This window comes from Pangasianodon hypophthalmus, chromosome 29, assembly GCF_027358585.1.
Source record: "Pangasianodon hypophthalmus isolate fPanHyp1 chromosome 29, fPanHyp1.pri, whole genome shotgun sequence".
NCBI classification, from domain to species: domain Eukaryota; kingdom Metazoa; phylum Chordata; class Actinopteri; order Siluriformes; family Pangasiidae; genus Pangasianodon; species Pangasianodon hypophthalmus.
In genome coordinates, this window is record NC_069738.1 from 3,185,420 (window position 1) to 3,201,535 (window position 16,116).

General features: G+C 38.4%; 1 protein-coding gene across 3 annotated transcripts in view; it reads right to left on the minus strand.

The window, feature by feature from the left end:
* The window catches only part of LOC113523961 (uncharacterized), a 54,206-nt gene extending 39,526 nt beyond the window's left edge, over positions 1-14,680 (minus strand). For 2 of the 3 annotated variants that reach the window (XM_053231445.1, XM_053231443.1), the window contains exons 1-4: positions 14,300-14,680; positions 10,761-11,155; positions 3,506-5,147; positions 3,144-3,413 (exon numbers count right to left, since the gene is read on the minus strand). In XM_053231445.1, the coding sequence (XP_053087420.1) occupies positions 3,144-3,413; positions 3,506-5,147; positions 10,761-11,115 (2,267 nt within the window). In that variant the 5' untranslated portion in view covers positions 11,116-11,155; positions 14,300-14,680. The remainder of the gene's footprint in view (positions 1-3,143; positions 3,414-3,505; positions 5,148-10,760; positions 11,156-14,299) is intronic. The other variant, XM_053231444.1, reaches the window with a different exon arrangement.
* Positions 14,681-16,116: the final 1,436 nt, after the last annotated feature.

Genomic DNA, 16,116 nt, shown 5'->3' on the forward strand with positions numbered 1-16,116 from the left:
ACAGAAGTCTGAAAGTGAAGTGGATTCAGAGTTTTATTGAATAGAAGCGTCTGTGACAGGATTTAACAATAAAAAGGTCCAGACCACTGCCTTTAAACACAAGCACTCGCCTTTAGGGTAAAACAAAAATCTACTTTGCTTATTTTAGGAAGTAAAGTTCACCGTGTACTGAGTTCATAAAAATTAAAATAAACAATTTAACAGTAAATGGAATTAAATCAAGGACATTTATGGAAGAAACACTGTGTTTAAATTTCAGGATAAAATATCAACTTCAACATTATTTTATTCAGTGTCAAAACCAGGCATATTTATTGGCAAATAAACAACCAAACAAAATAAACTAAATCATAAAACAGGGCTTTTACCAGCTGTGGTGCACAGAGCACTAAAGCAGGTCTGAGGAAATTCCAGAAACTTACACATTAAACCTCAATTTACGGTTCAGTTACACCTGCTGGGTGCAGTTTGAATAAAAGAGAGGTGTGTATCAGTTACATATGATTATGAACTTTTTACTCCCACATTTTTCCACCTTTGTTCACTTTAAGCACATTATGATTATGAAGGTTTATGAACTTAAGCACATGTTTCCTGTGTGATATCGGCTTGAGTGAGGAGCAGTATTAAGTCCAGTGCCTCTGTCTGACAGTGTTATGGAACCACAATATGTCATGCTGAGATTTATGTTTTGGGCTCGAAATACACTCAAATAAATGATGGAATGTCATTTCAGGCAAATATTAAATAAATAAATAAATAAGTATGATATGATCAAATAATGAATAGTATTATCTCTTTAAAGTCCACAAAAAAAGTTCTTCACACAGAAGGCATCAGAGCAGACAGCACTGTTTATCTCATGGGCAAGATTTTTTATGGATAAAGTTATGAATGAATATAAAGTGAGCTGTAAACATAGCAGATGAGTGCTCAGTCAGCTTATCCTTCACACTGTGGCCACTTTCTCTTTACACAAGTGACACAGAATAAAAAATAAAAATAAAAAAAATAAACTGCCTCTCCCTTTTTTTATTACTGGAATGTCTTTTTCGCCAAAAAGAAGAGGGAGCTAACAGCCAAAAGAAGAAAAAACAATCACACTGCTGAGACTTTAGCTAAGTCCTTCTACCATGTTATCTCACAGACCTTTTGTCATATGGTGTGAGACGTTGTCTATGATGTCTTTATGCTGATTTAGGTTTGTAATGTTGCATTGGTTTTGTATTCTGCTGTGTGTGACATCCTCTGGACTGATTTATACTTCTGCGTGCACGTCTCTACATGTACGTCCTTGCACAGGGTGAAGTATTTATACTTGCATGTAACATGACCGTGTCCTCTAGCAGGCGCTGTCACATGAACAACACCAGAATCTGCTGAATTAGACCGCAAAGAAGGGCCAAAAACAATGTGAGTTCTGTGTTTCACTGTACGAATAAAAGTATTATAAAAGATAACATTTACATAACTTTGTCTTGAAAAGTGCTGGGGAAAAATAAACCTTGTGCAGTTAATTATAAACTGAGTGAATTCTCACTGAAAGTGTTTCTGAAGTGTTTCACTCGTCTGTATTCAGCAGCATGAGTGGGTCTTATATTGAAGCACTCCAATGTAATGTGTTTAAATTCACAAGTCTATCAGTCACTGAAGACGACGCTTTAGTGTTTATTGTTATTGAGTTGCTGTGGTTTACATCACTACACTGTGTGTTTATTGGGAGTCTGTTAGAAGAAAGAGAAAGTAAAGTGTGTGATCCTGCAGGATTAAACTGGATATTATAATGAATTACAGCCGTTATGAAGCTTCACACTTTATATAATATATTTATATTAACACAATACCATGACTCTAGATTTCTGTAAATAAATCCATTATACAGTATCATGATCATATCGCAGTGTGTGATGCAAACAAGAAGCACAGGGGAAACTCACTATTCAGTGTGAGAGTTTTATCATAGAGGAGAAATGTTTACTGAAGACACCGGTCTGAGAAACTAACACAGTGAATCAGTTTACACTGAGATTTATACACAGCGTTTTTCATCCGATTCTGTGGCGAGCTGTTTTAAGGTTTATAACAGACTACACTTTCAGAAAGCAGTTTCAGACCACAAGCTCGTCTACAGAAGACGGAAAGTTCTGGATGTGATGAAGGAAAATTTTGCGTGGCACAAATCAGGCAGCGGACGCAGATTGAGTAGCCACAGAATGAAAGTACGGGCTGTTGTTTTATGCGTTTGGTGCTACGGTACTTTTTCAAGTACCCTGTTCAGTCTGCTGAAATATTTCCAGGTTTTCATCTGGATTGCAATTTGCCAGTTGAAGACTGCCAGTCATAGTGGAATAAAATGGACTACAAAAAAGACTAATAGAGTTTTTTCGATTTAATTATGGTTCACAAGGTGATTATAATATGGAACACAGATTCTAAATTCATTGGGTGGGCTGGATTAAAACCTTTATCAGTCCGGTTCCAGCCCATTGGCTGTATGTTCAACACCCCTGAACTAGATCCCTATTAAATTTTTCATTTTAAATGGTCTTTTTTTAATTATCATTCATCTTCAGCAACAACTATCCTGATCATATTACATTAGACTGCAAAGAAAAAAAGCTGCTTCCTTCTACAGTCTGCATTTTCTACCTCTGCATTTTGGGTTTAAAGGCAATGGTCTAGCAAATACTGAAAAAATTTCTCTCATGCTTTGGGTCATTGTTGTGCTGAAACGTGATATTTCTCTTCATCTTCCGATTTCTAGCAGAAGCCTGAAGGGTTTGTGCCAAAATCAACTGGTTTTTGGAGCTATTCATATTTCACTCCACCTCTGTTCTTTCAGTGATATGCTGTCCAAAACATACCTTTAGGAATTACGGCCAAAAAGTATAACCTTGATTTCATCAGACAATAAAACATTTGGCCACATGGTCTGGGGTATTTATTTTTATTTTTTTTTTTTTTGAGAAAGGTCCGTCTAGCCACCCTAGCCCTCAGCCCAGACGTGTGAAGAATGAGATATTGTCACCATATGCAGACAGTGACCAGTACTTGCTAGATGTTCCTGCAGCTCCTGGACATACATAGATACATTTTGGGAATTAGGTTTAGTATAGTACATATCTGTTGCTTGAGTTACTTACTGGACAGAGCCGATGTGTGGCAGCCATGAGAACACTGTGTCGTAAGGAACATTTGTGAGCTGGTGTGGGTCTTTATCACAGTGTAGATAGAGATTTATTTGTTCTGCACTTCGGGTTATGATTTTTCCAGCTTGCTTAAGCACACCTGTATCACTGCTCATCAGAAGGTGGAGCTCATTCCCCAGTAATTGCAGGAGCTGTATCAAATAATCCAACTGCTCATGTTTCAAGGAAACTGTCCACACCTGACAGAGTGTTGTTGATAAATCCCTAGTGGACGAAAACACACAATCTGTAAGTAAATTATATCATTTTTATTTAATATACAGTTACATACATTATATATATTGAATTATTAATACCTTAGACATTGTGAATGTTTGAAAATTGTCTTCAGCCCTGAGAGAGACACAGTACTGTTCTCCAAATCAAGATGAACCTGTTGGTTACTGGATTGGCTGATTACGTAGGACACAGCATAGCAGGTGTAAGGGTCGAGACGTTCCTCACTCAAATCTAGATGATAGTTTATTCTCTCTAGAAATGAGCAACAGGTTTCAGGTGACTGAAATTCATACAGACACTGACATATGAAGGCAATGTCAACAGTTTCTTCATCTGGTTCATCATGGAGAAAAGTGTTTAAGACCTTCTCAAAGAAACCATCAATATTTTCCTTGACCTTGTTCAATGGAAAGAGACACTTCAGATGATCAATGTTGGTTTGTGATTGAAGTCCACAGAGGAAAGGAATTACATGTTTCATGTGCTTACTGTCTTCATTCTGGCACAGATGGAGTACCTCATCAAGTATTTCTGTTTTTTCTAAAAGCCAGAGAGCAGAAAAAAATTCCTGCATTGTGTTGTGAAGAAATGCACAAAATGTCCTGGCATGTGCTGGTGACCCAACTGAGACTGACCTCAGGAAAACACCAGCAATGCCTTTCTCATCATAATCAAACTCCAGGTTATTCGTTTTTAACTTGGTTGCACTGAAAGCACTCTCTGCTAAAGATAAGACCGTGTCTCTGCAGTTTTTAATGTGTCCATCTAAGTGCCGCAGTTTCTTATTTCCGTGTCTCTGTAGACAGTGACGAAAAATTCGCACATACAGCTCACTAGTTGTGCATGGCTTCTGTGCTTCTTCAGAAGTGTAGTATGCAATCCAGGTTGCCGTCATAAAAGCAAACATAGGGACGTGGCAGAGACTGAAGAGTGCAGGATTGTTTATTACACTGTCTACCAAGTCTGGATCATTATCTGACATTTTCCTAAAAAAATCATAAATTGACTCTTCACTGAAACCTTTAACATAAACTTTGCATGTTGGCCAGTCAGAGAGCTCATCCTCTACTTCAGGCCTGCATGTTGCCACAATCTTTGCTTCAGGCAGAAGTTCATGTTGCATGATCCCCAGCAAAATCGTGTTGTCCTGAAAATCTCTGATTCCATCAAAAGCAATGGTGACTCTTTCAGAATATTCTTGAAGATGTTGCAAAATTTCTTCAGCATTTTCTTTAAGCTGTGGATTTGACATTAAAAATGTGCTAAGCAGAAGATTTTCTAAGCTAACTATAGTTGAGGTATTTGACAGTGTGTTTTCATCAAAATAAAACACAAAATCAAGGTTTCTGTCATGTCTCTCTGCCCAGTGATGCAACATCTGTTGAACAACTGCTGTCTTCCCAATTCCAGGTTTTCCTACTATGAGGATACTCTTCTCCCTGCTATTAAGCAAATCTTCAGGGGATTTTCCCCGTGTGTCTCTTGGTATGTAGGCCTTCATCTTTTTGGAACGGGACTTTTTAGATTTCTTGCTCTTGAGTATGATTTTGGTATGGGCTTTATTCTTTTCTGTCTCTGTATCCAACACCAGAGGAATAAAGGTGAAGTTTTCTTGTGCTTTTCCTCCATAGAACTGCAGGCTTTGCTTCCACTGTTGACCAAGAATTTGTTTTGTTCTTGTCTTCAAATCCTTCTGCAACTGATGACATGAGACAGGTCCTACAATAACCACAGGAAGAGTGAAAACATTATTGGTGGGAATAACCCACAGTTATGTAGTGTTTAATGACTTTTAGACTGAGATCACAGATCACAGAGCATTTACCACAATATTTAACTTAGAGTGAATTCAGGTTTATTGAGACATCAGATAAATTAGGACACTTTAACTTAGCAGCAGTAAGCTTAAGATTATCAGATTTTGTGCTGACTTCTGCTTCAGCCTCAATTCCAAGTTTTACTCCAAAGAAAGAGGCTTTAGTATGGACACTAAAATCAGACCCTTTATGCAAACTTCTTTATTAAATTCATCAAGCAAAAGTTCTTCGAACAAGTTACTGGATATGTACCCACAATATTTCTTACTTACATCGATGACATCTATGACTGCTAACTGCACAGTTGAGGAGCTCCAGATCTTTATTTCCTTATTCTCCACATTTTAATAATAATAAGAAGCCTTTATTTGTCACATATACATTACAGTACAGTGAAATTATTTTCTTTGCATATCCCAGCTTTTAGGAAGTTGGGGTCAGAGCGCAGGGTCAGCCATAATACAGCGCCCCTGGAGCAGACAGGGCCTTGCTCAAGGGACAACAGTGGCAGCTTGGCAGTGCTGAGCCTTCTGATCCCCTGCCCACATTTCACCCAGGCCTGGAATATGCATGGAGTATTGTTCATCCTTGCTCATGCATAACATTTTAAAAACATATCTTTGAAGTCAATAGATTCCACTTTAAAAATCACCATCCACTACAAACAGATTCGCATTTCTACTTGGAGTACAACTCTTCACATCCCAAGCACTGCAAAAAATGTTATCCTTTATTCACAGCTAATGAGACATAAACACATCTGTAGTGAGAATGCCTTTCTCCAGAAAAGTAAGGAAATGTGCAATTATATTTATAACTGTGGATTCCCTAAGAATGCTGTAGACCATGACATGGCCTGTGTTAGCACCATTGAGAGAACAGATTGAGATTCCTTTATCATTCCTTTATGAACACACACATCATCCCACTAATAAAACAGTGATGGATATTATACTTATAAACTTCATAATCCTCCTGAGACAGCTTCCATTTTTAAGGAACCTCCACTCATCTCCTATAGACTGGACAAAAGCATCAAAGGACCTGCTTGTCAGGAGTGAATTAAATGATCAGGCTATTAGAACTTGTGGCATACACACACACACACACACACACACAGACACACACACACACACACATACAGGCCCCAAAGAGTATTTGGACATTTAAGCCACACTTACAAATACAACACACTTACAAATGTATTCACTGTATTAGAAAACATGTCAAACCAAGTGGCATTTATTTTATAGATACCACAAGCACACTTTTCAAGCAAAATATTTCCCAAACAAGCCGAAATCGATACCAACAGCATCTGTAGGGATGCCTCTGCCACCAACAAGTCAACTCCTTCTTGTTGCTAATTTGTATGCCAGAAATACCCTTAAAATGTACTTCAAACATGAAGAATTGGTCAGAATTCTTCTCCTGGCTTTCTCCACACAAATACTTTACCATCAGGTCCATCCAAGTTACATTTAGTCTCTGCAAATTCCATCCTTACATTCTTATTCTTCAGGCAGATGAATGGTTTCCACCACATTACTGTCCCACTGTACCCATGCTCATTGATCCTGTTTCAAATAGTTTGCACACCAAGTTGTATCTAATAAATGTCACTGATGTGAGAAGCTATCCTTACTGCTGTTTCTCACCAGTTTTTCTTGATTTTATTCACAATTATGGCTGTACTTTGTCTGTTTTCATCTTTCAACTTTTTTTTTTACAATATATCCAACTGTGGAAGAAGGAAGATTGAAGAATGAGTGTTTTACAAGGGAAAACTGTACGTGAACTGATTGCAGATGACCAGTCAGAAGTTGGCAATCACCACATGTGCTATGCATGAAAACAAAGCAGAGCTATTAGGTGAACAAGCAGTAATATTATCAAAAAGATAAGAACTTCATCTGACCAAGTGAGTGACAGCCACTCACTTTTGAGGGCATGTTAGTACCCCAAAGAAACAACACCTTGAGTGTGTTGGAGTGTGTGGAAGTGAAGGCGCGGTCGAGCGCTGGTTTGTGAATGGAGGGTGGAGCTGGAGAAAGTGAGTGGTAAGGATCACACACCGGTTCTGTGTTTCAGCGGAAAGGAAAGGAGGAGAGAGACGAGAGCCTCGAAAGACAGAGAGCCGACCAGGACAGAGCCATTTGTGTGCGTGTGTGTCTATGAATAAGTTAGCTGAAAAGCTAAAGTAAAATCTAAATCTAAACCTAATCTGAACCTAAATCAGCATAAAAATACCACACCATATGACAGGATCTCTGTGAGATAACATACACTAGAAGTACTTAGCTAAAGACATTGTACCAATTGACACAATGTCGAACAGCAGATTCCTTTAATACTAAAGGCTAGTTCACATCTGGATGCAATGCATAAAGACCTTATTCAATTCCAATGTATTTAAATAAATATTTTCACTCACACTAGTGGGCTGCATAGAAATTCATTTAAATCACAAAAGCACATTTTCTATACACTGTGCACTTTATTTATTTACTTTACTGACAAACTTTATTTAACTTTATTAACAGCTTTGTAATCACAACTGGCATAATGCTACAGACAAAACAGGCGTAATAATAAAGAGAGCTTGAGAGCAAATAAGACTCAGCAATCTGAGTCCTTTTCTTCTTCTGACTGTTTACTATCAAGTTAATTTTGTGCTGAAAGTTTAAACTAAAATAATAAAATCAAGCAAGAAGGTGTTCACATTAAATCTCTATTGGTCAACTGATTTTGGAGTGGGAGGTGCTCTGAAAGTTAACTCTGAACGGAATCAAGCAGCAGGTAAACTGTAGTAGTTACATTAAAAAAAGCTAATAATATGAGCAGCTACTGAATTGTTTGTAGATGCATTCTTATTTGGATTTTTTGTTTCCACTTTCTGTCAAATTCCTATACCATTATCTCCTCATTAGGAAAAGGCCTCAAAAAAAAAAAAAAATAGAGAATAGCTGGTACAGTGCTACAGCCTCACAGCTCTAAGATCCTGGGTTTGAGTCTGACCTTGAGTGTCTTTGTGGATTTTGAATACACTTTTCCCAAATTTCCCCTTCAGGATCAATACGCAAGGCTCTAACACAAGGGAAGCACTAAGTGAACTCTACAGGGCTATCAGCAACCTACAGACATCACACCCCGATGGATTTTTCATTGTTGCTGCGGATTTTAAGCACACAAACCTGAAATTAGTGCTGCCGAAATTTTACCAGCACGTTGATTTCGCGACCCGTGGAACAAAAACTTTAGACCTTGTTTACACCAACATTCACTGTGCTGGCAAGTGTACCCTGTCCCCACCTCAGCTGTTCGGACCACAGCTCTGCTAAGTTAATCCCAGCATACAGACCACAGAAATGTGCCAAACCGGTTGAAACAAGTGAGAACCCGATCTGAGGGAGCCATCTCAGCACTTCAGGACAATTTCGATCACACAGACTGGGACATGTTCACAGAGGCTGCCGTATTCACCCACACCACAGACTTGGAGGAATACACAGCATCAGTGACTGATGTGATTTCCTTCAAGACCATAACCAAATGTGCAAACCAGAAACTGTGGATGAGTGCAGAGGTGTGCATGCTACTGAAAACCCGAGACACTGCTTTCAGGTCAGACGACAAAGCAAACCTATCAGAGAGTTGAAATGCAGAAAGAATCCATGGCCACTTTCTAAACACCAAAGACACATTGAGTATTTGGCAATGCATTCAGGCCATCACAGACTACAAAGCTACATGACTTGTCCTCGACGGTGATGCCTCGCTCCAAGACACACTTAACGATTTCCATGCACAGTTCGAAGCACAGAGCAACAGACCAGCAGGGACAACCAACCCAACTCCCACCGACCAAGTACTCTGTCAGGAAAACTCTGTCCAGAGTTAACCCACAGAAAGTTTCTGGTCCTGACAACAAATGTGGCTGCAGGTGTTTAGTGTTGCAGACTTGGCTTTGCTACAGAATTGTCAAGAGTTTCAGGTGTGTTGGAAATGTGCATGTCATGAGACTCCACTGTCATGTCCGAACATGTCAATTACCTCAATTACCTCTTTCATTTATCACCAAACAACTCCTATAAAATGCCTTTATCATAAAGAAAACTATTGGGGGAGATACTAAGGTCTATTGAATTGGTAAAAATGACAAACCACTATTCCTGAAAATAATTTGTGAAGCTGTGACTTAAAATATAGTTTTGCTTAGTCTCCATTCAGTAACATGGGCATGGACAGAGTTACAAATTGTATTGCAGCCAGCCACTAGAGGGCCTCAGAGACATTTCAACTTCATTTTTCAGTCCGTCATAACGTCCACCAATATACACTCACTGACTAAATCACACTAAATTCAGCTCATGATTAAGGACTATTAGATTTCAATATCCTGAGTGACTTATGTTACACAGGTACTCTGCTTGTTACAGCAGCAAGCGTCAGAGCTCTGTGTCTCCAGTGTGTGAAATCTGACTCATACTGATTTATGAGGATCTATCATTTATTTATAAAGACAGTGTTCTCAGTGTTTTCAGCGAAAACTATTAATATTAGCATTGTTAGCATAGCTACATAGTTATTTAACATTACATACGTTTAATCCAAAGCATCTCCTTACCTGGCCCTCTAAGTGATAAAAACTCTACTAAAAAAATCTATTGGAAAAATCTACTGGAATCTACAGCTTGCATTTAAAGACTGGTCCAAGAGCAACATCACTAGTTCCATATCCAGCTTCATTCCTTCATCAGTAAGAAAATACTCCATCTTGGAAAAGCACTGCCAGTGTTTATCCTAGTTTTATTCCATTTCATATCTAAGGAAGGGTTTGTTTTTTTCAAAGAACAGCATGATTTTTTTCTAACACAAGGATTATCTGGCTGCACTGGGAGCCTACAGGCTTCTTTTTCTCCCATGTTTCTTTTCTCTCCCAGCAAGCTGTTGCGGGGGCCAGAGTGAAGGGGCATTGGGGAGTGTCTATAAAATAACTGACACGAGGCCCATCCAAACAATCCAAGTAAATCACATTTGCAGTTTTGCAAATGTTTTTTTTCAGCCACATAATACACTTGCGCTGAGGTCATGCCTTGCACCATTATTTTCATCACATTTTGCATATTTTCCGGGTTATCTGTACATTTAAAAAAAAAATTTTTTTAAATTGACTATTGTACCTTTAACTGTAGACACACACAACATTATCATCCTGAAAGCTTCCCAAAAAGGGACACCATTAGTCTGGAGCCATGGTAAGCCGTGCTTCTTTGGAATATAATATAAACATTTTTCCTTCACATGTAGATAGTCACCTTGCAGATTCCAGAAATGTATGTTGTGCTGGAGATTTGTTTTAGTTATGGCAAGAAAGCTTAGACAATACGGCAAGTCAAAAACTTTCCCACTATAAGTGAATTCATCCTATTTATGATATATGCATTGTGTACCCATAGTTCATGCCATAGTTTTTGCAATTAGTTATTAATGTGTTTATATCAAGCATGCTTACCCTGAATATAATCATCTTCAGGCTCATCACTAAATGAGAACAAGGAAATCCATGTATGTAGATCAGGAGTCTGGCTAGACAAATCCAGCTTTGGGAAGACTGATTTCCTCTCACGATCCAGTATTCTGAGAAACTGATAGCAGGCCTCTTCACCCTTGTTTAAGACCAAGTCCAGTATCTTCTTGGTTCTGTTGTACTTTTCTGGTTCTGCCTCAATTTCACTAACTTCTCTGCCATTGAAAACATTCTGTTGGAGAAGTTTTTCAACAATAAGAGGCAGGTTTTGTAGATGTCCAACCAGGTTTTCATGAGCATTTCTGACATAATCTCTTGCAGGCTGATTTGAAGAAGCCATATTGATGCTGTCAGTTCTTCAGCTTCATAAGCCTACCCATCTGTGACAAAAAAAAAATATTAACAAATGCAATTAAATAATAAATTTTTAATCTATAAAATAATTAATAATTAAAATCTCTGTGTGAAAGGAACTCTTAATGCTTCAGCATACCAAGACATTTTGGACAATTTCATGCTCCCAACTTTGTGGGAACAGTTTGGGGATGACCCCTTCCTGTTCCAACATGACTGCGCACCAGTGCACAAAGCAAGGTCCATAAAGACATGGAGTGACTCCAAAAACTCCAAAAAGTGCACCGATCATAAAAGAAATCTATACAACTCCAGGGGTTAATACTTGTCTTCTAAAGCAAAATCGTACATTAGTCAGAGAAAAAAGATTAATATTTACCAAGATAGGTTGCTATAACTAGACTATGAGATAAGAGAATAACATACAATGGGGCGGCATATCAGCTCCACATCAATAATTATGAGTCTTGTTGGTTCTTGCATGTCGCGTGCCTAGTTGTCATATCTGTTGTGTCACAATTCAGTCACAAGAACGAAAGAACCAATGAGAGTCAAAGTAATCAAAGTGGAGCTGACGTGGTAGCATTTTGAATGTTCTCGAGTCATCAGTAATGATGACATTCAAACACATTACAAAGAGAGCCAGGATATTATTAAATATAACTCAGATTATGTTCAACTGAAGAAAGGAAGTCATACACATCTAGGTTGGCTTGTTGGTGAGTAAATTATGGGGTAATTTTAAGTCTATTTGATGACTTCTGTTAATTGGTGAAATGCACTCAAAAGGTGAAATGTTTTTTTTACAGGAACCCAAAGGTCCTACACCAACCATAGTGTTCAACGGCTCTTCTGATTCTCTCAAGGCTGAAAGTGTCAGCATTATAATGGACAACATGAACATTATAAGAGAGGTAGACATTGACATGACACAGGCTGTGGAATGCCTGTTTGCAGTCTATTTTCTTTTCAATGTGCAATACCCGGTTGCCATTAAGCACACAATGACTTTTATTCAAAAATATATGCTTAAACTTAGATGTCGCCATGACACAAGAACACCAATACCTGTACTAAAAATGTACAGTCAGCTTGTGTAAATTGTAGTGATATTTAACAGATGTTTTAATTGTTCATGTATTGTTTTTATCTGCATTGTGATTTGTTTTTCCTCATTTCTTATGTATGTTTATACACGCTTATGTATGTTTATTAAAAAGTGAAAATGCTTAAGTGAAACTTAATTTCACATTTTAAATGTAAAATAATACATAATATTAATAAAAAATTAATACATTTTAAATGTAAAATAATTTAAAGTTTTAAATTCATAAATTGTCTAATACAGAATAAACAGAGGTGCAATTTTAAACATGACACTAATATTTTTGTATAATAAATTGAATAAATTTAAACTTTTTGAATTTTCTGGATTGGTTATATTTTCTTATTCAATGATAAATAACTCTTTTAATAATAAAGAACCCTTAAATGGTTCTAAAAAGCACCATCTAACTTGGATTCAAAGAACAATTTGGGGTTCTTTTTAATGAACCCATTAAAATGGTTCTATATAGAATTTTGGGGTTCCATATATGAAGCGGGTGATAGTACCATTTCTGGTTCTAAATAGAACCATTTCTTTTAAGAGTGTATGCTTTATATACAGGCCACTCAAGTTCTTCCACTCCAACCTTGGCAAGCCATGTCTTCATGGAGCTCGCTTTGTACACAGGGGCATTGCCAAGCTGGAACAGGCTTGAGCCTCTTAGATCCAGTGAAGGGAAACTGCAATGCTACAGCATACAAACATTCTAGACGTGCACCAATGGAATCAGCTCACCCACTGAAATTTAACTCAGACTAAGCAATAAGGTTCAACAGCAGTGGAGATGAGTTAATGTTTAATATGACTTAAATATCCATCCATCCATTTTCCATACCGCTTAACCTACACAGGGTCGCAGGAACTTGGGACACAAAGCGGGGGACACCCTGGACAGGGTGCCAACCCATCACAGGGCACAATCACACACACATTCACACACTACAGACAATTTGGAAATGCCAATTGTTATTTAGTCATGATAAATAAAAACATAGAACTGAAAGAGGGTGTACCTTTGTTTTCCCCATGACTGTATGAATCTATGGAGGCAGGTCAAATTGCATCCCTTCTTAAACTGTAGGTCAGGTTCATTAACATGCGGATGTATCTGGCGCTTGCTCGGGCTGAATGTTGCATTTCCTACATTCATCCATTCATATTGTGTATGAATCAAAATCAAAGCTTATCATTTAGATTTTTAAATTAAATAATCAAAACTTATATGTTGAGATTCGTCAGTCTGACATTTTTATGGTCTATCCTATCGTGATATATATTTTCTTAATCTTCGCATTTATTCTGTTATTGTATAAATACACCAAATTACTATTTGGTAACATCACCTTAATTAAGCGAATTACAAACCAGTAAACATATTTATATCAACTGAATTGCAGTTAAGTAACATCTGGCTTACTGACTACCTGAGAAAGAGCATAAATAATACAAAGTATGAGCGAATATTCAATATATTAGTCTTACTGATGGACTGTGAGGTATTTTTATTAAGTTGAAAAAACAAGTTAATAATTCGAAATAATGACATAATTGAAAAATACAGGAATATAGTCTGTGCAGATAATATTCCTCTGATTTTTAGTCCCTGACATTACACATTGTTACTGACATCACATGTTACAGGAGTCTTAAATCACACATCTGGAATTTAAAAAGGTGCAGTGTGGTTCAATTCATAATGTCCATTTGAGGTCGTTTGCCCAAAAATTTAGGAAGATTTGGTGTAGTGTGTGAATATAAGGAAATGCTTTAAAATAAGAGGCAACTCGCTGGGTGTTTATCAAAAATGTGCATTTCCGGCCGCTGTTAGAAAACGAAAGTAAAAATATCAACCGAACATTTCACGGGTCTAAAACACCACAAGTTAATAAGAGGAAATAAATCTACTATTCATGTCCAGAAATACTGGGTTAGAGTGTGAGTGTGTTTGTGTGTGAGAGAACATGATCTTTAAAGCTATTTTTCAAACATTCAATGTCTGGACTGAAAAAGACAAAGTGCACTGCTTTCAGTAAAATGTCCCGAAATCGAAAGTCACACTTACCAGTGTCTGTTCACACAGCGAGTAAAGTTTACAGAGTAAAGCTGGGTTTTTTCCTGCTACTTCAAGCTTGTACAGAGAAATCTGCACATTAACATGTTTAAGGAAGATCTTGTAGATATCCGGAAATAAAGGCGGAAATATAAACGGTGAAGCTCACTCGACACTTCATGGGAGTGTTTAATGGAGGCTACACACCTGTCTGAGCTCCCAGCAGTTACAGTGAAACGAGGCTTTGAAGCTTGAACAAAAAGGATTTTCTGAACTTGTTTACAAATAAGCAGCTTTTTGCGCTTCCAAACTGCGCACCTGGGAGGATCGCGTGACGGACACGCGCTCTCACCGCCAGGCTGAAGTGGCGCTGCTTCATCAAGACCCCGCCTCCTCTTCTTCTCTTTCTTCTGCTTCTTCTCTGTCTTCTTCTTCTGCGATTCAAACAGTATGTGGTGCATTACCGCCACGACCTGGACTGGAACTGGAACTTATCGCGATGTGGCTGCAGATGTAGAGTTATATGTATTTGGTCTTGCCTCTATACACTGGTAGGCTATAGACTACTGTGTGTGTGTGTGTGTGTGTGTGTGTGTGTTTGTGTGTGTGACGAGACTGCTGTGTGTGAAAATCCCAGGAGATCAGCAGTTTCTGAAATACTCAAACCAGCTCATCTGGTACCAATAAACATGCCACGGTTCAAGTCACAGAGATCACACTTTTCCTTCATTCTGATGTTTGATGTGAACATTAAGAAGCTCTTGATCTGTATCTGTATGATCTTATACATTGTGCTGCTGCCACATGATTGGCTGATTAGACAACTGCATGAATGTACAGGTGTTCCTAATAAAGTGGATGGTTAATGTATGAGTTTTGTATGTCAGGGAAAGGAAACTAATAAATAAATAAATAACCTGCTAAACAGCCCTGTGTATATTAGATATTGTACACTGTAGAAGCTTTTGTAATGTTAAGTCAGTTTCCTTTTCTACTGTTTTTCTGTTAGTCACGTTACCAATAACCTCTTTCCTGTTATTCACAGTCATTCTAGCTTCCACTTGCTTTTGCATGGAATACAGTAGCCTTCCTCGTGTCTGCTTTTTTGGCTAATCTTATCGGTTGAGCTTTGAAATGGGTCAAAGGGGTCAAAGTTGCACAACTTCTCTGTTTTGTTGTATAATTTAGGACGTTTGTATTGCGTGCCATATGTAAAAACGTGAACACTGTTCTGTCTGACTTCTGTATTCGTGAGGCGGGTAGTTCAGTCATCCGCAACGCGATCTCTTCCCTTCGCGCGGAACTTCTTTCAATCAAAGCGGACATTGGGGAAATCACAGATTCAAAGATCGAACAGCTCGCTGTCGCTATCAGAGGAGAACTGTCGGCATTTAAAAACGAGGCCAGCGCGGCAATCTCGGAGATTAAAGCTACGATGGACGATCACGCTGCGAAACTAACAAGCCTGGAAAGTTATGCTTCCACTTCTTCTGATACAATGGTTAAGATGGAACAAGATGTGGGAATGCTAAAGCGTACCGTGGAGCAACTTACAGAAAAATGTACTGATCTCGAAAGTCGCAGCAGAAGACAAATGATCCGCATACTGAACATTAAAGAGGGCGCTGAATCCGGTGTAAAGCCTAGGGATTTCGTTGCCGAACTCCTCGCAGAGTCCCTGCTGTTAGAGAAACCCCCGCACGTGGACCGAGCCCACCGAGCTCTACGCGCCCGTCCTGGAAATGATGAACCACCTCGAGCCTTCATTCTGCGCTTGCATTATGTCCACGAGAGGGAAGAAATCATGCAAAAGGCGGCCAGGATGCAGC